The sequence below is a fragment of the Pygoscelis adeliae genome, unplaced genomic scaffold, assembly GCF_000699105.1.
Source record: "Pygoscelis adeliae isolate BGI_AS28 unplaced genomic scaffold, ASM69910v1 Scaffold14, whole genome shotgun sequence".
Lineage (NCBI taxonomy): Eukaryota > Metazoa > Chordata > Aves > Sphenisciformes > Spheniscidae > Pygoscelis > Pygoscelis adeliae.
The window spans coordinates 5978729-6001560 of record NW_008825109.1 but is presented as its reverse complement, the minus strand read 5'-3'; the positions used below and the strand labels follow the sequence as shown (position 1 = coordinate 6001560).

At 36.5% G+C, this 22832-nt stretch overlaps 1 protein-coding gene across 1 annotated transcript in view; it reads left to right on the top strand.

The window, feature by feature from the left end:
- Positions 1-21831, top strand: part of NUPL1 (nucleoporin like 1) — a 41731-nt gene extending 19900 nt beyond the window's left edge. Inside the window, exons 12-16 of the mRNA XM_009327876.1 lie at positions 2024-2106; positions 5019-5220; positions 11084-11182; positions 14105-14200; positions 19730-21831. Of these exons, the coding sequence (XP_009326151.1) occupies positions 2024-2106; positions 5019-5220; positions 11084-11182; positions 14105-14200; positions 19730-19899 (650 nt within the window). The 3' untranslated portion in view covers positions 19900-21831. The remainder of the gene's footprint in view (positions 1-2023; positions 2107-5018; positions 5221-11083; positions 11183-14104; positions 14201-19729) is intronic.
- Positions 21832-22832: the final 1001 nt, after the last annotated feature.

Genomic DNA, 22832 nt, shown 5'->3' with positions numbered 1-22832 from the left:
CCTCAGGTTTTTCAGCAGTTTCTGCTATAATCTAAAGTTTCTTGCCTGTGTGGGCAAGGCTCAATCTGTTGTGCCAGCATGCTCAGACTCTCAGCGAATGATCTAGTCAACACTGATCATGTAGCCTTTACCATACAGGGAAAACTTCCTTTACCATACAGGAAACCATGACCGAGAATGTCTTAAATTTTGAGATGTCTAGTATTCAGTATCAATAAATTGCCTCCAGACTCTTTGGAAACTTGTGGCTAGTCTTTCTAGATACCACTACCTCCACAACCCTGCAGGTTGGCATGAGATTTATTCCTGAGCTTTTCTTTTTCAGAAAGAAATGCAAATTATAATCGAGAAATTCCCCTATGGAGAGGCAGACCTTTTCAGTTCAAGAATCATTGCTAGACCTACTCATCTTCAAGAACTTGATAGCTACGATTTGCATTTCAGTAGGTTGTATGCATCCTTCAGAGGAAATGCGATAGCTGATCTTTTCATAGAATCATAGAATCATTAAGGTTGGAAGAGACCTCCAAGATCATTGAGTCCAACCGTCAACCCAACACCACCATGCCCACTAAACCATGTCCCTAAGCGCCTCATCTACCCGTCTTTTAAATACTTCCAGGGATGGGGACTCAACCACTTCCCTGGGCAGCCTGTTCCAATGTTTAACTACTCTTTCAGTAAAGAAATTTTTCCTCACATCCAATCTAAACCTCCCCTGGCGCAACTTGAGGCCATTTCCTCTCGTCCTTTCGCCAGTTACTTGGGAGAAGAGACCAACACCCACCTCACTACAGCCTCCTTTCAGGTAGTTGTAGAGAGCAATGAGGTCTCCCCTCAGCCTCCTTTTCTCCAGGCTAAACAACCCCAGCTCCCTCAGCCGCTCCTCATAAGACTTGTTCTCCAGACCCCTCACCAGCCTCATTGCCCTTCTCTGGACACGCTCCAACATCTCAACGTCCTTCTTGTAGTGAGGGGCCCAAAACTGAACACAGTATTCAAGGTGCGGCCTCACCAGTGCCGAGTACAGGGGCACGATCACTTCCCTACTCCTGCTGGCCACACTATTTCTGATACAGGCCAGGATGCCATTGGCCTTCTTGGCCGCCTGGGCACACTGCCAGCTCGTGTTCAGCCGGCTGTTGACCAACACTCCCAGGTCCTTTTCCGACAGGCAGCTTTCCAGCCACTCTTCCCCAAGCCTCTTTCACTTTTCACAGTGAAAGACTTCAGTACTTTTCTGTCCTCCATTTTGGTACATTGTTTCAGTGCTGCTTTCAGAAAAGCATCTTTTGTCAGCAGATGCCTCATTTTACCAAAACCTTTGAGATTTTCCCTTTAATCCTAAAGTTTTGCATTAGTTGGATCAGTGCACTGAAAACACTTTCATATCTGTGTGGGAAGTGTCCTAAATTTAAGACTTTATGTAGGCAAGAAGCTCCCCATTGTGTTTCTCTGTTCATGATGTGCTTGTGGGTAGAGCTAGAATAAGAGTTCCTGTAATGCTTGTTAATCATGTCTTTAAAATGTAAGTAAAGCTTCCATTCTACTGCTTTCTCTTTGGCTCAATCAACTGAACACTTAACTGTGCTTTAAGTCAGAAAGAGTGGAAAATATATACAAACACAAGAATATCTGATTTAACTATACTTATGTAAAAACCAATCAGGTAAAATGTTCCTGTGTAATTAGATAAAGTTAGGTTAAATAATATTTTTTTAGCTTTCCTAAATGATAGAATCGTAGGAATGAATTACCACGTATATAAAAATAAATCTGAGAAGAAAGTACTTTTCAAAATAAAGTTTGAAGCCCTTTCAAAAAGTAGTCCTTGTGTGACTTGTGTCACCCAATTGCTCTCAAATTCTGTATTTTCTATAGACATTAACTTGTTCTCATGCAATTGTTTATGTGCTTTGTGCTGTATGGGTTTTGGGTCGGCTTCTTGCTGTGGTATAAATGCTGAATCTTTTCTCCTGGTAGTAAGATTGTCACTTACCAATGTTTTATATGCCTCTTACAGATTTGTCTATGGCTATGCAGAAAATCTATCAAACATTTGTAGCTTTAGCTGCACAACTTCAATCAATACATGAAAATGTAAAGGTATGTTGTTTTGATGTAGTTCTTTCAATAAATACACAGGAACACAGAGAGTCACTTTTTGAAAATATATCTTCAGGTATTCTTTTTTTCCTTCTGTTAAATTAACTGCTTTTAAAAACTTTCAAACTGTCCTGGAGAAGTGCTTTGATTAAAAAAGTAACTTCTGTTCACCTGAAGTCTAATTTGAATTACTTACTTACAGCGATGGTAGCAACTGACCACAATCACTTAGGTTACAAAATGTTTTTCATGTAACTCCTTTTCCTTTTTAATTGTTGATCAATTTTTGAAGTGTCTGTCTTTGAGCTCATGCTTGTATGTTTTGCTTTTTGCCCAATGACCTCTTGATCTCAAGCAAAGATGATCTAAATCTGCTCTTACTCAGATAGGTAACAGAAAAAAAGTAGGTATTCATATGTAAGATTTTTCAGCATATCAAAGAATTTTGAAAATTGTGTTCTGGCTTGCTTAATTTTTTCAACCTGGTTTTCATGGAAAATCGTACGTATAGGAAAAAAAAAAAGACTACTGTAGAAAAAATGCTAATGTATCAAAGGTCCTAGTTAGGCTTGTTTCCTCCATCATGGACTCCGGCTTGAATTTCCCATTTACAGTTCTCGACATATTGATAAAATGTCAATGTTCTACAATCCATAATTTTTCTTGACATCATCAGAACCCTTCTTGGTTACGAAAAAAAAACTTGGAGAAGAGTACAAGTGTTTGGGATTGTTTCTGCTAAGTGACTTCCTCAATGGGAATAGCTCTGGTAAATCTTCTGCTTGTTTCCTTTTCAAAGCTGCTTCTGCACAGTATTGCTAGTTTTCTAAACACCTGAAACTTTTTACTTTTCCTGAATAAAGTTCAGGAATACTGAGGATCTTGTATGAACTAGATTCCTTGCATTGCATTGCTTCTGTCAGCATGGAAATTCACTGGTTTACAGCTACCTGCCATCAGATATCTGTGCTGCTCTTGGTTAACTCGGTTTTGATACCAGATATAGAATATATTGGCTCCTCAATAATTTTGGCAGAATTACACAAAAAGGATCCCAAATGTGTTCTGGGCCATTCACTTCTGAGATCTGAGTGTAGCCTGAACTCATGCAGCGGTCTTTGTGAAGAAACATTTTTTTCTTCTTCCATTTGAAGAGCTGGATTAGTATGCAAGTATAAGCAATAGTATTTTCAGTACCTTGTCTGTGTGACTGAATAGGAAAGACTTTGCTTCAGGTTAAGAAGCATTCTATTGCCTGAAACCAAGGGGTTGGTTTGAGGATTTTTCTTTCTCTTGGGGAATTCTTTTGAGATTTAATCTAGTGTGGGTGGACATGAATGAAGGCTGATATTTTGGAAGACACAATTATAACTAAAGCTTCAAAAATCAGAAAAATGAATGTACTGCTTAAGTGGATTTGTCATTCTGACCATCTGTTTTAGTTTATCAGCTAGGAGAGGAGAGCAGTTTTTAAACTGCTGTCTCTGCCTTATTTGATGGTTGTGATATGGTTTGTGAAGGCAGAGCTGTGACCACAGTTCATTCCTTTGTCTGCAGTAGGCTTTCTGGTTTGCACATACACTTTGACTCAAAGGTCTGAAGTTGTAGAAAAATATGGCCTGAAACATCTTTGCACAGGGCTAGTTGTTAAACATATTTATATCATATATGACCATATAGATACAGTCTGTATCCAAGGTCAGTGAAGAGTAAAATGTGCTTGGGCACAGTTTGGGTAGAGAATGTCATTAAATCATTCTGCATAGATTAGCCTTAAGAACTTCTTTACAATGTCTAATGGCATTTGTCAGCTCCTATGGCAGTCGGTATGGCATTGTAGTAAATCTCATAAGAGTTCTACAAATGTCTTTTCTCTACAAAGACAGCACTCTTGATGTGATAATGAGGTCATTCTTGCTGTTTGTTTCCTGCTGTTGCTGATAGAATTAGGATTACAGCTGTTCAAATCCTGCGTCAGAATTTTTGGACTGTAAGCTCCTCTTCTTGGAAACAAGCATATCCTTAGCAAGGAATGCAGGACATAGTAGGTTCAATTGAATTTTATGGAAGGCATACTGTTCTTTGGTTTTAATAAATCTATTACATTTAAAGATTCTCTGTTAGAAGATGGAAATCATTCTATCAGTTCTTTAATTGAAGCCATTTATTCTTCTTATGTTACCTAAGATATCCATAGTTCCCTCATCTGTGACAGATAGAAATGGCTCATGATGAACAGGCCAAGCCAGGTGTTGCTACAGAAGGTGGTGTTTTGAGGGGGGAAGGGGCATAGGCAAGGAGAGGGGACACACGACAACAGATTTGGGCTACTTGTTAAGTCCAAAGCAGAATGATCTATTGCATTTGCACTGCATTACATCGTTGATGAAATGCATCAGAAACAAGAGTGAATTCTAAAATTCTGGTAGCTTCTTCAGCTTTGTGCTAAGAAAGAAATGCAAGAGTGAAAGGAAGGAAAGAAATACAGGTGAAGATGATAGGGGAGCAAAAGTGTCTGCTTTTGCGATGCAGAAAGGGTCGTGCTGAAGAAGAGCGTTATTTTATGTTATAAGCTAATAATGTGGCTGTATTTTGCCTCTTAGGTCAGCTAGTACAGTGTTACAAATTGAATTGTGCTGGTTTATACCAACTTTGAGAGATCTTGATACCGTTCAGTATGTTAGTCTGTTACACTTGACTGCTTTGCAGAATTTAAGTAAGAAACCTATTCTGGCTATGGGTAATGCAAAACAGTTCTCTCCAGCTCATAGCCTGACTAGATGCTTTCAGGTTGTGGGGGGTTTATTTCCTTAAAAAAAAAGTTATAAATAACTCAGTGTCTCTTTCCTTATTAAGTTAAGGTTTTATGTCAAATACACTGAACTAAAATGGCTTCCCCCCACCCCCCTCAGATGCTCAAAGACCAATACCTTGGCTACAGGAAAACCTTTCTGGGAGATGCCATGGATGTGTTTGAGGCAAGACGAACAGAAGCTAAGAAGTGGCAGAGCGCGCCACGTGTTACCACTGGACCGACCCCTTTCAGCAACATACCAAATGCAGCAGCCGTTGCGATGGCTGCGACACTTACTCAGCAGCAACAGCCTGCTACAGGTCTGAGTGCATTCAAGTTATAGATTATTAGTGTTACAACAATAGTAAATTTGTGTAAAATTTTCTATGAAGTCTTCCTTTGTGTTAGACTAAAAATCTAAACGTTGTGATGAGCAAAGTTACTGATACATAGCCAATAGAAAAATGCAGGGTAGACTTAGCAATAACTATACAACAGATACTTAATCTTGTGAATTTACTTGTATTAGTGATATTTACTGTATTGTTCTAACTTACCCCTTGGAATGTGAGTCTTCACTCTTAAGTAACATCTCTGAATACACGTAGTATAGCCTGTTTCCAGAATTGTATGGTTATAGTAAATTATTTCAAATTGGTGAGGAGAGAATATCTAAATGCATATTACTTTTTTCTTATGTAAAATTAATAATGCATTTTTATATAGCACTTTGGAACTGTAAAATGAAAAATGCTGTAGAACAGGAAGGATAGTGGAGCAAACATCTGTAGAATAGGAAGACGGATGCCTGGCTTATTATTTTACAGCCAACTCCTTTGTCAGGGTGCTGTTGGAGCAGTTTTTGCTGGCCATTCTGCTGTTGCGAATAAATATTAGAGAAAGTGGAGTGGATCAGTGGTTCTGTGTGTGCATGTGTGTAAGAGGAAGACCAAAACAGGAAATGCATGACCACTGCTAATGAAGAATGGATATGTATGGCAAAGGAAATAACTTAAGGCACCTTAGTTGACATTGTTATACTAACCAACACTTCCCAGAGAGGGATTCCTGAATGTAGAGAGTTGAATTAATATTTAATAGTAGGTGTACTGAAAGTCGTATTAGCACCTTTTCCTTCTCTTGTCTTAAACAGCAGTCATATTTTGAATGGTTTTAATTAGACACCTATGCAGCAACCACCCTAAGTTTGATAAATTATTAGACTGTCCTTGCCTTCTCCATAAAAGGAAAATACAATGTGCTTCCAGCCCTGGCCCTTATGAACAGCAAGGAGATGGATTTAAGAGACAAATATGCCAAAATATTTTGAACATAACAAAAAATGAAGTCTTTATGAAACATTTCTCTTCTAAATTTCCATCAAAGACCACCGTCTTCCTGTTGCTGCTGTGTTAATCCATGGCAATTTTGTTGAAGTGACATCTGTAAAAGAGTCTGGTTTTAAACAGAAAACATGAGATAATGTAATGTCACACTTCAGGGTTTTTAATACAGATAGAAGTGTAGCTTGTGCAGCCTAATGTTGCCAAAGTAGTTCCCTCTCCCTTTATCTTTCTCCTTGTCTCTTTTTAGTTGTTTTTTTTTTTTTTAAATACTCTTCGCAGTCATTACAGGATTAGTTGTGGATGAAAGTCATGTACTTGGGATGTCACATTTAAAGTTATACTTGCATTTTCATGAATTGGGGTGAGGGATTTGAACTTCCTCTTCCTAGTCCAGATTCAAGAGAACTGCTAATAACTTCAGTAAATTGATGCCACTTATGGCATGACTTCGTGAATATCTCTTAGGAGTAGGAATGAAGAGAGGAAAAAAAAAAAAGGCAGAATTGACCTGTACCAACACACCTGAGGTAAGGTGACTTTATACCTTGAGGTATTTTGTAACTTTTTTTAGTGACAGGAGCAAATGAGAGTGTGTATAGGTTGGTTTTGGGGTTGGGGTTTTTTTTCGGTTGGTTGTTTTGGCAGAGTATTTCAAAAGCCAAAAATGTGCCAAATACAAGAGTGATGCAGATAGAACGAAGCCATGAACTTAAGTCAAACGTGCCAACAGAAGTAGACAATTTGTTCACTACTTACTCAGCTGGAATACTGTTACCCTCCATGCAACTCATTTGAGGACCTGGAGAAGTAGAGGTAGATTGATATTTTGAGTGGCACTTCAAGAGTACTTAAAACCCTTAGAAAATAGGGTTAGATGGAACTTGAAGTCAACTTTTCTGTTCCTGTAGCTCAAAAGCAGGATTAGCCAGGACTGAACTATTTCAGAGATATCTTTAAAGTCTTAAAAGCTTGCTAGAAAGGAAAGTTTCATAGCTTTCCTAAATTACTGATTTCAGTGCTTGACTTTTTCCCAACAACTTACCTGAAACTCTTTAGCTTCAGATTAAGACTGTCACTTTGTCTTACTCTTAGTGGAAAAGGAGAAGAATCTATTCTTTCAGTTTTGTAGGAATCTTTAAATATTTAAAGACTGCCTCCTCTTAATTTCCTTTTCCTTGTTTGAGTTTTCGGATGGCCATTTGCTGCAGTAAAACTGTAAATGTTTGCATGTTTTAACTTTGTGTTATGTTATGAATTTGATAAGCTATCTGCTAGAAGTTAAAATCACGTATATTTCTTTGCAATGTCTAGATCCTGAAGAGTGGGATAGATGAGGGGTGGTAGAAGGTTATGAGAGAAAAGACTATGAAATGAGGTGTATGTAAAGGGGGGGAGGGGGTGTCTGTGTAATACCTGACCTGCTGTTGCTGTTCTTGAAGATAAGACTAAAACAAGAAAATTAATCTGGGCTTTAAAGTTTGACTAAAATCTAATATACGGTACTCTAATATTGAGGGATCAGGATGGTTAATCTTTTTTTAAAAAAATATTTGATGTTTACATGGTTAAGTCTGTTTCATAAGATTAGTTTAGAGTTAGTTACTGTTCTTTCTCTGAAAAAGATAAATAATAATTTATTTTAAATTTCTGTTCGGAAGTCAAAAGTTTAGTAGCTACATCTAAGCTGTGGGATCAGGGAATGTTTCCCCAGTTCCTGGGTGTAGATATGCACCCTGTTTATGTTCTCTCTGTATGCCAAGACATGTCTGGCTTCTATTGAAATAAATAAAGCCAGTGGATCCTGGCCATATAGAAGAAAGGGAGCAAAGATGCACTCCACTGGTCTCCTAGGATGGATAATCAGGACACCAGGACTGTGGTGTGCACACTGAAGCACAATTTTTGTGCAGTTTTTTGAAGCTAGAGTTATTAAAATTATGCTTAAGTCTTGTCTGCACACAGCCTTTCTCCCTAGTTTAGCACTTTTGCGCTGAGCACAGCTTTATTGGTAGCAATGAGGCTGGTCATGCTGTAGCAGCTAGAGTTTTAACCACTGCCTCGCCTGCACCTTCCCTGAGCAATCTTGAAACAGCATGGAAGTTAAAATGATGGTGGCTAGTCTACCTATTATTATTCATGGGACTAAAGTAAAAGATTTTAAAGGAAATTAAAGCCTGGTGAACTAAGAGCTGTAAATGCATGAGACTGAAACTGATCTTTTTCTGGTAAGACTAAGTTGTCTTAAAGAAATGCTTTTCTTCAAGCTCACCTTTCCTTCTCTAAAAATAAATAAAGTACCCCCACAACAACTTAGTTACTCTCTCCTTAAGTGGTGAAGTGCAGAGTTAGTCAAAGCATTATCAAGCTATTAGCACACTTTGTTTTGACTTGACTCGGTATGAGATTGAAGTGCTAACGGGAAAGGATACTGAAATCTTTATAGCACTTAAAATTTTTATTGTGTAATTTGATATTAACCTTGGTTAAAATTAAGTGTATTACTTTGTCAGAATCAGATCTGAGTTGTGACACTAAATTTGTTCACTGTTAGGACCAGCTGTGATTTAAAAAATTGCAGAATGTCACTTTAGGAAATCTGGCTGACCTGTCTGGACTCCTTGTAGTGGGTCCTATTCATTAAACTGAAATGCTCTACAGGGCAAATATATCAAGTTTTAAAATGTTAAAATACTTGTTACAAAGAATTTGTCTCGTATGTATAATAGCCAGAAGTGCCGAATTTTTGCTAGTACTTTTGGCATTGAAGAATCTTTATTACTAGTTTTTTGCTATTGAAAATTACGTTTACTTACAAGAACTATAAGTAGTGATGATGCCTTCAGAACATTATGGTACAAAAATCAACAAATACCATATGCTGTTGCTCAAAGAAAACCTTGTTAGCTTAAAGCATAAGATTCTCTTTTATATAATCTGAGATGTTTTAGAATAATGTTTTTTTTACTGGCTCTAAAAAGCATGTTGCGTTTGGTAAAAAGCTTGGCCTGGAGGACTGCAGTGTTTTGTTTTAAGGTCTTCCACTAACAGTGCCTCCTGCTGAGATAGAAACCTGTGCACTTGAGAAGGAACTGGATATGTGGGTTTGGGTTCTTCTTTAGTTTATTAGATGACTGACTGACTTGTGTAGGCTTTTTCTTTCTTTTTATTGATAACAATTCTTATTTTTAAAGAGGTGCTAGGTAGAGGTATCAGTATTTAAACTGGATGTAAACAAGTTTAGTTTGAAATTTATGTGAAAACTTGTAATTGCAACATCTGATACTTTTTTTAGTTGAAAAAATAGCTTGGGTTTCTCACCCTCCTAAGCACAGACTGAAAGCTAACAACTTCAGTTGCCCTTCAAATTTAGTTTAACACTACTTTGAGTATACAGATGTCGTTCAGCTTGGATCACATAAGAATTTTGTGTTCCTAGCAAAAATGTTACTTTTCAATATACAGTGCCTTTCACTTGATTCAAAATGATTTTCCATTTAAATCTTCAAATACTGAAATTGTTTTAAAAGCTTGAAATATTTACATTTTAAAACTCTAGATAAATATTAGTAACAGGAGACTTTGTAGTACGGAGGAAGAAATTTTGAATGAAAATAAGCCCAAATGTGATAATGGTTTAGGAAAAAGACTGAAATCATCTGAACTTTATAGTAATATTCTAATAAATCATCACTTTCACAGATAGAGTGCATAAAGTATGTTCAAAGATGGAGAAGGCTATCTCGAGGAAAGGTGTGAATGTCTGTGGATTAAGAGTTTGGCACTGTATTTTATCTTCAATGGTTAAACTTTTTAACTAGTGCACTGAAAACTGTTTGAAAAAGACAGGAATATAAGATTGTACTGTGAAAACTGTCAAAATATATTAATTATTTATCAGAATTAAGTATTTTAAAATGTGTTAGTAATGGGCTAGCAAGTTGATTCTTTATTCCCCAGGGTTAAGGAAAAAAAAAAGGAACTGAGGCTGTAAACTTCATCTTGGCAGACTGAAAATGTTTTTTGACAGTCCTGCATCTTAGTGTGCATATGCAGGGAAAGTACTGTCAACTTTTTTTAATTATGGGACAAACTCTGACTCTGAAATTTTGAATGTATCTAATTCATTAAGGTACACAGAACTGTGCCTTTTGTAAATGTTTATTTAAACAGGTGGTTTGACTAGTTTACCTTATTGGTGTTATGTAGCAGAGCTTAACAGAACTCAGTTATCACTTGTGTGGAAAAGAATTGAATTGTCATGTTACTGTGTAATTGACTTGCTTAAAAATGAACAATAAATTTAATAAAATAAAGTCATTGTCTTGTTTTTTTATCTTAGTGTTCTGTTTAAATTTGGATGGAATACTTGAGTAGTTTTGAAGATTCCTATTTATTAAATAAATTAACTTTTGGTAACATAGTTTTAGTTACATTAGCATTAGTTCTTATGTTTTTAATTTGAAGGTTTTCCCTTATTCTGATTCCATTAATACAGGTGGCAAAATGTTGTTACCTATGAGTTCTCTCAAGGTTTTGACTAATGTTTTAAAGTTTAAGGTGAGACTGGTTAACTTTTAAAAATACTAAATGATGTTATTGTCATGTTTTAGCTTTGACTAGTTTCACCTTATTACAATCAGTGTTTTCTTAGATTTTTACCAGGCGGACGTAGAGGCAGACAGTTAAGTGAGGAATTTTGATGAGGTAAAGTTTGGGATCTTAATGGGATTTGTTGAAAGCAATGATGTTCACATTATCAAATACTTGAATAAATAAATAAAGGACCTCTTTACTATGAAAGAGTAAGGCAAGTTTGTTCTCATTTTTTTTATACCAGGGCCACAGCCATCTCTGGGAGTTAGTTTTGGAACGCCATTCGGCTCAGGTATTGGCACTGGCTTGCAATCAAGTGGCTTAGGTTCTTCAAGCCTTGGAGGTACACTTTAACTTTTCTAATATTTCATTGAATTATTATACCGCACATCTGAATCTCTTGCAAACCTTTAACTCCACTAAGAGTTTCAGGGAAAGACCTTACAATTTGGCAGTCTGCGCTTTCCAGACTTTTTCATGCCTTGCAGGAGGAGTTGCTAAGGCTAATACTAAGGATAATAAGCCACTGTGGTGAAAACCCGGGGTGAACAGGTTGAAGTAATCACATAGTTCTGTTCCTGAAGCTAGGGAAGTACATCGAGTACATCCTTTTGTAACTACAACTTGAATTAATTTTACATATATGAAAGCTAAGCACCTGAGACACTGGATCATGCTGTAGCTAATCCATGGAAGTCTTTCACCTGTATGTACAATTGTTAACTATAGGGACCCGTTTCTGCTTGGGTTAAGATAAGAATAAATGCTAAAAAAATTACTAGGATAAAAATTCTGCGATCCTGCTTGCTGAAACATGCTTGCTTTAGCTGTCACTCTGTCCCTCAGTGCTGAGGTGGGGGGAAAAAAAAAATCCCTCCTCAAGCTGAAAAAGCAACGTTAGAAAGTGAGGGGAAAAATACTTATCAATGTTAATAGTGCTGGGGGGGGAATATATTCCAAGAGGACACGTGACTGTGAAAGAGTAGGTGATAATAAAAAAATTATAAAATTCATTTAGACCTTTAAATTTAAATGTAATGAATTCTATTCTCAGTAGTAGAACTACAAGTAGAATCTTAAGTGATCAGTAGAATTTAATCTGCATATAAATTTCCTATCTGTATAGGTCAGGGGTTCCTACAGTGCAAGTCAAAAGACACTGATGTCCTCTGAAGCTGTTGTATGAGATCTGCAAAGAAAATTGTTATGTCTGCTGAGCACAAACATAATGTGTTGTGGTTTTTCTTGTTACACCCTCTCCTCTCTGCAGCCTCAGTCTGCATTCCCTACATTTTGCCTCTTTGAGCTGAACATGTGAATCAGTGTTGTAATGTATTTAAAATAATTAAACATCACTTGGTATTGGAAAGATGGTGTACCTTGAACGTTACATCAGTTTTACCTTAAATGATCATCTTGAAGTTACCTTTAAATCTACCAATGGCCTTTCTCATCAGATTTTAAGCTTTTTCAGATAAAAGAAAGTCTCTACACCCAAACAGGAAAAATAACCGAGAATAGTGGGCTAAAAGAAAAGTAATTCTGAATTACCAGGTCATTCCCACAATGTTTTAAATGCTTTAAGACCCCATAAAATTCTTCCTTTTCAACCAAAGAGGTTGTAGACTAAAGATTGGCAAGATTGGTGAACATATACAAACAATGTAAATTAAAGAACATTTTCTTTTAAATTGATGGACAACTGCTTCTAGTTTTGTCTTAGAGGCCTAACTTGTATTCTTTTTTTGCTAGTTCTCTGCTTAGGAAGGAATTTGCTTGCATTTCACCTATTCTGTAATAATTTGCAAAATTTTTGTCTTTTGACAAATCAAGAAGACTATCTGATAGAAGGAAGTATAGAAGAATAAAGGGATACATGCAAAATATCCTGCAGGTGTGCTCTTGGAAACAAATTTGCAGAATGAATACTTAAGATTTTTTTTTTTATCTTGGGGTTTTTTTTTTGAACAGGACAATTTTTAATGTATACTTTTGAAACATTTTAATTGGGGAAATTTGCTCTCTTTCCATGATAAATATTCTGTGAATTTTGTCAGTGATAAACATAGAGGCTTTTGCATTTAAGTATATATGTAGCATATAGATCCTATGCTTCATTAAATATTTGCAGACACCTTGCCTGACCATTGGTAATTCATTTCAAACTAGATAGGACAAAAGAGTGTATCATTTAAATACACTATCTTACCTTCAGATGATACTTGCTATTATATATCCTTAAAACTTACTTGATTTAAAAATTGCAGAATACTAGAGAACACTACTTCAGATAGTGTGTTCAATCCTTATTAGTTCTAAAATCTAAGAATTATTTCCGTAAAGGAATGGTAAAGGCTCAATTTGCAGTAAGATACAGGTATTTTCCTTGACACTTGAAACTTAAGATGGAGGCATAATTTCCTAAAATACAAATACTGTTCTCTTTTTGAAAACCTCTTGAGACAGCCAAAATCAGAGAATGTATTTCTCTTACTGTTCCTTTTGTCTGGCCTCTACCTCAAACTGCAAATATCAACTTTTCCCTTGAAGTGATCTCATATTAATAACACAATTTGAAATCCTGAAATATTTATATTATGAAATTATAAATGTCAATTACAAAATTAACAGAATTAGTTTTATTACAGCTATATGTTTATGGCTGCCCTTTATATGATGATTTTTTCCATTAAATATTGTGAAATTCTGTTTCTATTCTGTATTTAACCTATTTTGTGGTTTCCTAGATAAAGCTGATCCCCAGTAACCTGGGGGATGATGACTTTAAAATAAGCCAAATGTAAACTCAAGAAAATGTTCACTCTGTTTTAAGTGTAGAGAATTTTTCTTTTAGAGTTGTGGATGAAGATTGCAGCTTTCTGCAATAGAAGTCATGTAACTTGTGTCTGAATTTTCTTAGTTTTGGCCCATTTGGTTACCATTTTCTTGCCAATTTAACAGCAATTCAATAGCAATTTCGTAAACTCTGTCAGTTTACTTCATCTGTTTTTATAGCTTTTCCTTTACTCAAGTTTTGTATTTTGAAGGAAGTATTTTTCTCCAATGCTTTCCTGTTTGCACTGTTTTCTTAACGCAATGCTGTGTTGAGAACAAAATAATCTTGAGGCAATAATCTTAGGAATATTTGTTTACCAAATAATGCTTAGAATTATGTTTGGTTTTAGAAGACTTGCCCAAAACCTGTGTCTTTAATTGCTTTGTCTGTAATTTTTTTTGTTGTATGTCTTTACTATTATTCTACTAGGATTTGGAAGTAGCTCTGCTTTTGGAAGTAGTGCCACAGGAGCATCATCATTTGGGTTTGGAACTACAAGTAAACCATCAGGAAGTCTAAGTGCAGGTTGGTTTGTTTCTCTTAAATTCAAGTTTATCTTAAAGCGAAAGTGTTATAATCAAACTGCTGCACTCAGTCTAAGAAAGCTACTGAAACAAATGTGCTTAAAGTTGCATGTGTATATAACCATTAAAGTAACTATTTACTTGCTAAATACACATTTTCAGAGAAGTTTTTAGGTTCTGTTAAAGGTCTCTTAGGTAGGCAGCTCTGAGTGAGCATTAATGTTTTCCATTTGATGGCGTCTCTATATGCTGCTGTAATTAGGAGTGGAAGCAGGCGATCAGATGCATCAGATTGGATCAGATGCAGTCCGAGGCACAGAAATGCAGTTACTACTTGAATGCATAGGCTATACAGTTACTGAGCTATTGAAATTAGTGTATAAATTTGTGACAAATATACCAGTAATTTGACTTCCTGTATTTACAAGTAAAGTTGAAATTATTTTTAGAAGCCCAGAAGGTTTCCTTAAAGCTGTTTATCTGCTTACCCTTTCTATTTGAATAGTAAGTTATAGGTATTGTATCTCTGTATATATCCATAATTCATTGTGTTAACTACTTTGAAAACATTTCTGTGGCAATTGAACTACTCAGTACTCATTTCACTTTTTTGGTTTAATTTTGTTGGTTGTGAGAAAATGAAAATATGGATGCAATTGCTCCTTAAGTCAGATGTCTGAAATCTTAGTCACTTCTATAGCTTGCATTTCTGTTTACTTCTTAAATATGAGTTTGTTTTTCAGGCAAATAGACTGTAAGACAGACTATAGTAAGCTTTCTTCAATGACAGATTGAAGGAGTATCATGTCTCCTGGGACTGGCTTTTGGTAGCATGTTTGGTTTTTTTAAAAGCAAAATGTTTTTTTAAGTGCTATTAATACAAGCATAGCAAGCGTCTGGTATTTATTAGTAAGTGCCCAGTACATTAGCTTGGACCAGAGTTGTCTTAGTTGCCATGCTTTTCATTTTATTTTGTTTTGTTTTTTGGTTAGTGATGGGTTATGCTGTCAAATTAGGCCTGTAAAGTACCTTAAGCTTTGTATTATAAGGTGGAAATAGCTCGCTAAGCTGGCTGCGTAATATTCATGAATGTTTAACACCCTAGTAAATTCTTGATAGAATATCTCTGATTTTGCAATGTGCAGTGTCTAAGCATCAACCTTCTTTTGCTTAGTTTTTAATATCAGAAATAAGTGGAAAACTTACACTGCTTACTTTTTTATCTTGTAGCTTATTTTTCCTGAGCCTATATTAAATTACCTATTATTAATATTTATATAAATAGTATTGCAGCATTTCAAGCTGCTAAGTTACAAAGTATACATTTGGTTTTTAGTATATTAAAAAATAGAATTAGAAAACTAGTTGTATGGATCAGTTGTCCACCACTAATGAGGTATCAAACCAAAGTAAATAGCAAGTCTGTCTTAGCTATGTTGGTGGTGTGCAGAGACAATTCAGATGTCATTTCGCTGTATTCCTCAAACCAGGCTTTGTCATGGTGGCAGTGCCCCCAGTCTCTCTTTAGCAGTGAGGGAGTTGGACCCAATAAAATGGAGCTTGTTTTCAGTTATCTCAAGAGTCTCAGCTACAGAAGGTGGTAACCAGGAATATAAAAGCTTAAATGTAATACCTGTCATTTTGTGCTTACAAAATAAAGTGGTCATGAAATCCTGATCTAGACTGGGATTATGGAATAGAAACCTCCATAAAAATTTGGTAGCCCACAAGCATGTTGACTTTTACCTTTTATATCCAAAACCCTATGCCGTATAGCTTCTGAATTGCACATGATCTTTAGTTTAATTTTAATTGAGGGTGTTCAAATGGGTTTGAATGATGCCTGAGGCTAGCCACTTTTTTTTTTTTTTTTAATTTTAATGTGTCCTGGTTTAGTTAACATTTACAGTATCCTGAAACAATATTCTGGTTTATATTACCATATGATAGTTGTCTCATTTCTGAATCTTTTTCTTTTGAAAAAGCTAGGAAGATGGGGTGAATATGGGTTATGGGATATACTGTTGTTACTGCTCGTGTTTAGATGTGAGCGCTTAAGTATTTTTCCCAAACTAATGTCTAGTAAGTGTTCCGTCACCCTGTCCTTCTAGGCTGCTTAGATGATGCCCCAAGTCTCCTCCACATGTTTTCTATCAGTTTGTTCTTATTTTAGAACAAAAATTATAGATCTCCAAATTGCTTCTGTCAAGTGTTTGTAAGCTATGAGTTAGATATAATTGCTTTAAAAGATTTGAAAATGTTTCTAGTAGTATTACTGCTCTTCTCAATTTCAGTTTGTATGTTTGAAGAGAGAATTCTGGGTCCTCTGAAAGTACTTGAGCAGTTCTAATAGTAAATTGGGCTTAGTCCAGGAGCAGTCGTTGTGTCCACTGTGTCAGTAGATGAAAAGCAGAGCAACTGCAGTCTTCTCTCAATTCCTTTAGCGCACACAGTTGCGAGATGGAACAAGTGTCTTGGACTTCCCTTTGAAACCCACACAGACACTGTGGAAAGCTGACTCCAAACCAAGTCCCAATTAATTCCTACTCTTATTCATTTGATGGCAACCGAAAAGGCTGATGTGAGTGGGAATGTTGTAAAGAGCATTAAGACTCCCAAAGTGATGGGAAAAGGAGAAAATTCACCATTGAATTTATGGATATAATGTTAAGGGGATGGGGGTGTGTGCACACACGCTATTTTTGTGAAAACTGAGAAGCTAAATATGCTTTGAAGAGCTGAGTTGAGAATTTGTGTTGGAGACATTTTTATTGAAGAATAGCAACCTCAGTACACGGGACAAGAGATAATCAAGTGGGATCATGGCTGGACATACTCATACTGCTGAAAAATGGACCTGAATATAATCCACGTGTAACGATGAGCACCTTTCAGATACCGAGGCTATAGTAAATCAGTCAAAGCTGTGCTGGAAATCCTTTTTGATCCAGAGCACCTATTGTGGCGTGGGGGATGAGGGCAGGAATAGATTGCCTTTGAGATCTGCTGAACTGCTGTTTATCCCTGTAGTGTTAAAAAAAAATACTGTTATGGGGAGGTGTGTACTTCATGTTTGGCTTGCCTATCTAAAGGGCTGACTGAAGCAGAGATGCAAAAGCCCAGTGAATAAAGTGTACTCTAAGGTCCTGCAGGGAGATGCTAAGTCTATGCCTTTGGAGGGCAGGTTGTCATTTACTTTCTGAAAATAATTGTTTACACATAAGTAATACTAGTTTCAACAAGAAATCATTGATCACATTGTCGCTATGGTTCAAGACTTTGTGACTCTTCCCTCTAGAACTGAGCTATTCCATGACCGATTCTCTTTCCTTGCAACAGAAATAAGACTGAATGTATACCTTGTTCAAGGTTTTTTTTTCCTGAAGATTTTTCATTTGAGTATTCTGCTTTAGGGTTTGGTTTACTTTTAAGAAAAGAGCTTCATACCATGGGCTTGTTATGCTGCCATGATGGGACAAAGGCATTTAGATGAATTTCCCTTCTGCCTTTCTACATTTCTGTGGCTGCCCTAAATGGCACTTCTAATGTAACAGCTATTACTTTCCAAGTTACATCTAAATTAACAAGCATGTTCTCAGTGTTCTATCACACAGTTTATGCATCTCTTTCTTATTCTAACATTACTCAAAGGCAGCTCAGGCTGCCTTCCTTGCATGCTTCAAAATAATCCCTGCATCTAGAAGCAGCTAGGTGGAGGTAATTCATGAACACTTTACCCTTGCCTTCTGAACTCCTGACACTATAGATCACATAGCTGTATTATGAATAGCATTCATGATGTTTTCTGTAGGAGGCAATGCTTACGCGTTATCTCTGATACATACTTGAAATAAAAAGCTAACTTACCAAGAACACTTTTGGTTCTTAAAGATTTTTTTTTTCATTCATGAGACTCCCTGATGAAGAACAAGTTTATTCTTCTAAAATTCTTACTTGGGATTCAGAGTTAGCAGGGAAATGGAGGAATAGTTGTATCTGCTTCACCCCTTACATCCTAGAATAAGAGGCAAATTGGTCCACAAAATTTAGACAAGACCCAAATGAACAGTATCATTAGTCACACTCTAGATCTGTGCACACATTGCATTGACAATGGGTTCTGCACAGGCAACAGCGTGTTGACGGACTGCAGTTACTGGAACGTAGACAATGGGGCATTTTCTTGACAAGATGATGTGGTGTGTAACCCAGGTCCAGACATTGCAGGAAGAAGAGTTTCACATTATGTTTTGAAGTAGTTCTTGATGCAAAGCATCAGTAACAAGTGAGAGAACAGAAGACATCAGGCTTGTGACAGCCACTTTGGGATTATGATGAGACAACCAGTTGGGTTTTTATTTCTGTGCTTTAAAAATATTTAGGCATTGAGTTGAAGATACTGATGTGACCAAAGGATTGGTTTAACTGTCTACTAGAGAACTAACGAAACTTACGTTAAGTAACACATATTGAGAATATACTCTTTTTTGCTTGTGAACCAGTCCCGTTTTTTCTTAATATTTTAATTGTTTACAGGTTTCCATGTGCAACTTGCATGAAACTATTTGTTAAAATCTTAACTTGCTCATGCCATACTTGTTATTTTGTATGATTGGTTACCTTATTTGGTTTCTTGAGAGAACAAAAAGCGGGGTTATGAAGTTCTGCTTCTTATTAACTAATATTTGAGAAATTTCTAGCATTCTCTAATAGTTTCAATTATTATCCAAGTTTGTTGTTCATAACTGATATAAATTCACAAAAGAAAGTAAAATGAGTTGGTGTTACTGTTGCTGAAAACGTAGGCAGATTTTCTTCAACTGATCTTGTTTTATAGCTGAAACAAATGTTCAATTTGTTTACCTTGGTAGAAGAGGGTGGAGGAGTTAATAGCACAATTTGCTCACCTAGTCATTCAATTTTTCCAAAGCTTTGTTTTCAGTGCTGCTTTTTGGTTTAACTCATAAAGGGTGTTTTTAAATACCAAGAATTTGGCAAGGATTTTGAGCCTTTTCTGCCTCTCATGGTCTGTGGCACGTACGATATAAAGACAGGCAAAGGCAGCCCAGTCAGTAGGGCACAAGGCTGGGAGCTCCGACTCCAGCTTTGCCATTTACCTGCTGTGAGTGAAGTGAGCAGGCTGTGGTCTGCTTGTAGGGTGGGAGGGAAGGCAGAAGTATGTGTGCATTACGTATTTAGACTGAGAACTTGAGGAGTTATGGTTCTTCTATTGTACAATTTCATTGGGACTTTTGGGTGCTACTGTTGTATGGTTAATGGTACAATAGACTTGTGATGTAGGATATAATAGTTCACAATCACTGAGGTGGACTGTGTTAGTGCCGTAATATCCAAGTTGTCATAGCAAGTCGAAGTGTGTTAGCAATGTGGCATACTGTTGTAGATCCATGTTAGTATAAAGTATTACAAATATTGGTAATGAAGTGGCTGGTGTTCATAACTCCAAGGAGAACAAACTTCCAATCCTGATATAACTTATGTTTTAAAATATTTTTCCCTCCCTCATAAGGCTTTGGCAGCTCGACCACATCTGGGTTTAACTTCAGCAATCCCGGCATCACAGCATCAGCTGGCCTGACGTTCGGGGTGTCTAATCCTGCATCTGCAGGCTTTGGGACAGGAGGGCAACTTCTTCAGCTGAAGAAACCTCCAGCTGGAAACAAGCGAGGGAAAAGATAGGCACCCCTTTTAGAAAAGGGGAAAAGCAAATCAACTTTGTTCATCTGAAAAGTCTATTTTTCTAGATTGATGCATTAATTAAACTGCATCCCAGGAGATTTATAAAAATTTTGCTACTTTTCCCTAGTCTGAAATACAAAATGAAATCATATTGAACAGCTATTTTCTTGTGAATAGAATCCCATTTATGTATTTTTATTTTTGGCCCTAGTTTTAGAAATGTTCTATACTGCATTATTATTAAAGAATCTTGTAAAACCATCTATTTAACCTAATGTTAGTAGCAGAATATTTTTTGTTAATAAGCTTTATACCATATGAATATATGCATATTTGTTTTTTGTACAGATAAAATATATTCTAGTACAAATACTAGAGTTCATATCTTCTGTTCCTGGATATGGCCTTTAAATCTACTTCAGGGTGTTTTTGTGTATATGGATGTAAATATATACAGTACAGTGCACACATCTGTGTGTATGTATGTGTATATATATATGTATAAAATACAGATGTGCAAACCTTGCCCCATAGACGGGTCTCCTTTTCTTTGTGTGTGCTGTTTATTCATGTTGCCCTGTGGTCCCATATCTTGATGTTCCTAGGAGTTTCAAACAGTGGGTCCCGGGCTATGTCATCATTGCTTCTTGCGTTTTGTTGTTCAAGACCAGCTGAAATACAATGTTTACTATTCCATAAAGTTTGGTAAATAGTGGTTAGTAGCTGGATTTTTTTAACCTTTTTCTTGACCCATTTAGCAGCAAACTCTAAAGAAGAATGAGATTTTGACACAGACGTTTCATAGGTAATGTTCCCAAACTGTTTGGTTTTGTTTTTTCTCATGAGCTGAACAGTAGTGCGTTGCAGGATTTCAGCTGAAAGCTCAGGATGCCACGAGGTCTGTGTGCAAGCAGAGTTGTCGGGCTGGATGAGCTTTTCCCTGCAACTGGGGGAGACAAGATGTTCTATTCTAATGAAAACCCAAATTAGCTGTTACAAAACGGAGTTGATCCCCTAGCTTCTCGTCAGCGCTACTAGCACTGACTTAAAAGCAGTTGCACATCTGCTTTCAATACGAGGTATAGTACAATAAGTTGCTGCTAAAGAATGGAGAAGGAAAATGATGTAATTTGAAGGTTAAAGGTATTGCAACAGTAGTTTATCAATCTTGCATATTACAACATCATAGATTGTTGTGCTACATCTCCAATTCGGTGTGCACAGCTAGGAAAACATCTTAAGGAGGTACTGCCTTATGTGAGATAAATAATAGATCAATTGAATCTTTGCAAATAAAGATACAGGTTGAAGTGTGAACGCAGAACTTTGGAGCCGAGTTGCTTCTTATGTAGAAAATGTTTTGTATATAACATGCATCAAATGAATATTCACAATCATTTTCACAAAAGCACCTTTTTTTCTAAAACCGTTACAATGCATAAGATTTTTCTAGTACCAGGTCATTTGCTTTCTATTGTTAAAGTGTTATTACCATTTTGTATGTTTTGGAAATGATGTCTGCATTCAGCAGTGATTTGCTCTTTGACAAATGTTCAGTTTGTCACTTGATCTGATAAAATTAAGGGAAACTGAGCACAGAATTCTTCACTTTTGTACTTGTGTGTTATTGCATCTTTGTGAGCAGTCCCTTAGGAAGGGATATAATGTGGGGTTTTTTATGTCTCGGAAAAATAAAGCTTACAGTTTATTTTGATTTCAACCTTTTTTTAAACTTTTATTGGGCTGCAGTCAAAACCGTAATGTTTGTATTCCTTTGTTATTGCTTTTTTAATAGTTAATATGTTAAACCACTGGACTCTCTTGTAATGTATTAATTTGTGAAACTAATTCTGAATGTGTACCATTTGTCCATATGTGCAACTTACCATTGTGCAAACAATAAAACAATAATGCTGTGATCCTTGTAATACACACTTGCCTATTTGAAAAATCATTTCCTGTTGTTCTCCTGTGTTACAGGAGAAACAAAAACATCATCAGCTAATATGCAGAATTGTTTTTACTAGGATTTATATAGTGCAAAATTGTTCTTGCTGAAGTTTAGGGCCTTGATCTCTGGTTTGACAGGGCGGGGGGTGAAAGGAGGTATTGTATTATGGGTTTATCTAGAATCTCTTCGCAGTGCGCTATATAAACGTGGGTCGTGCTGCAACGTAATGCAGCACTAGGTATGGCTTTGTAAATTCGAAAGCAGTCTGAGCCTCCTGGGTACCTGTGTTCTGTTTCTTTTCACATTAAGGCAACAGTTATGCCCTTAGTTCAGCCCAAGTGAAAAAGTGATTATGTAATAGAATAATCACATGCTGGAGTACAAACTAAAGTCAAAATGGGATTTGAAATAATTATATTCTCAGACTATTACTCGGGTGGTTGAATTTAGCCATGATTTCCAGGGATCGGCATTATATACACTGTTTCAAATGATTTTTTTTTTCCAATTTAAAGACATGTAATATAATTAGAGTGCAAAATACGAATACATTCAAGGTGTGGCTTGGTTTTCTACAAGGCAGGTTAAAAAGCTGACCTGTACTTAAACACCATGAAATGAAATCAAGTCTGGATTATTTGTTCTGTAAAGAAAGAAAAATACATACATGGAGGAAGGTTGAAGTCACATACGTAGGATGCGGTTCTCTATTAGTTTGTACCTTGTTGTACAGCTGCGGTGTACTTACTTATGTGACCTCTTTCTTGAAGTAACTTGTTTTTTCTTCACTGTTCTCCTTACAATGAACGTAGCAAGAGGTAGGATAGCGTTATGCCTTAGATTGCTTGCTTCATGAACCTCTCTTCCTGGTCCAGCATCTCAATTTTCTTTATGCTCGCATTTGTCTCTGTTCCTGACCAGCTGGCTAGCTAGATACTACCGCACTTCCTGCTTTCTTGCAGATCGGGAGGGAGCAGTTTGA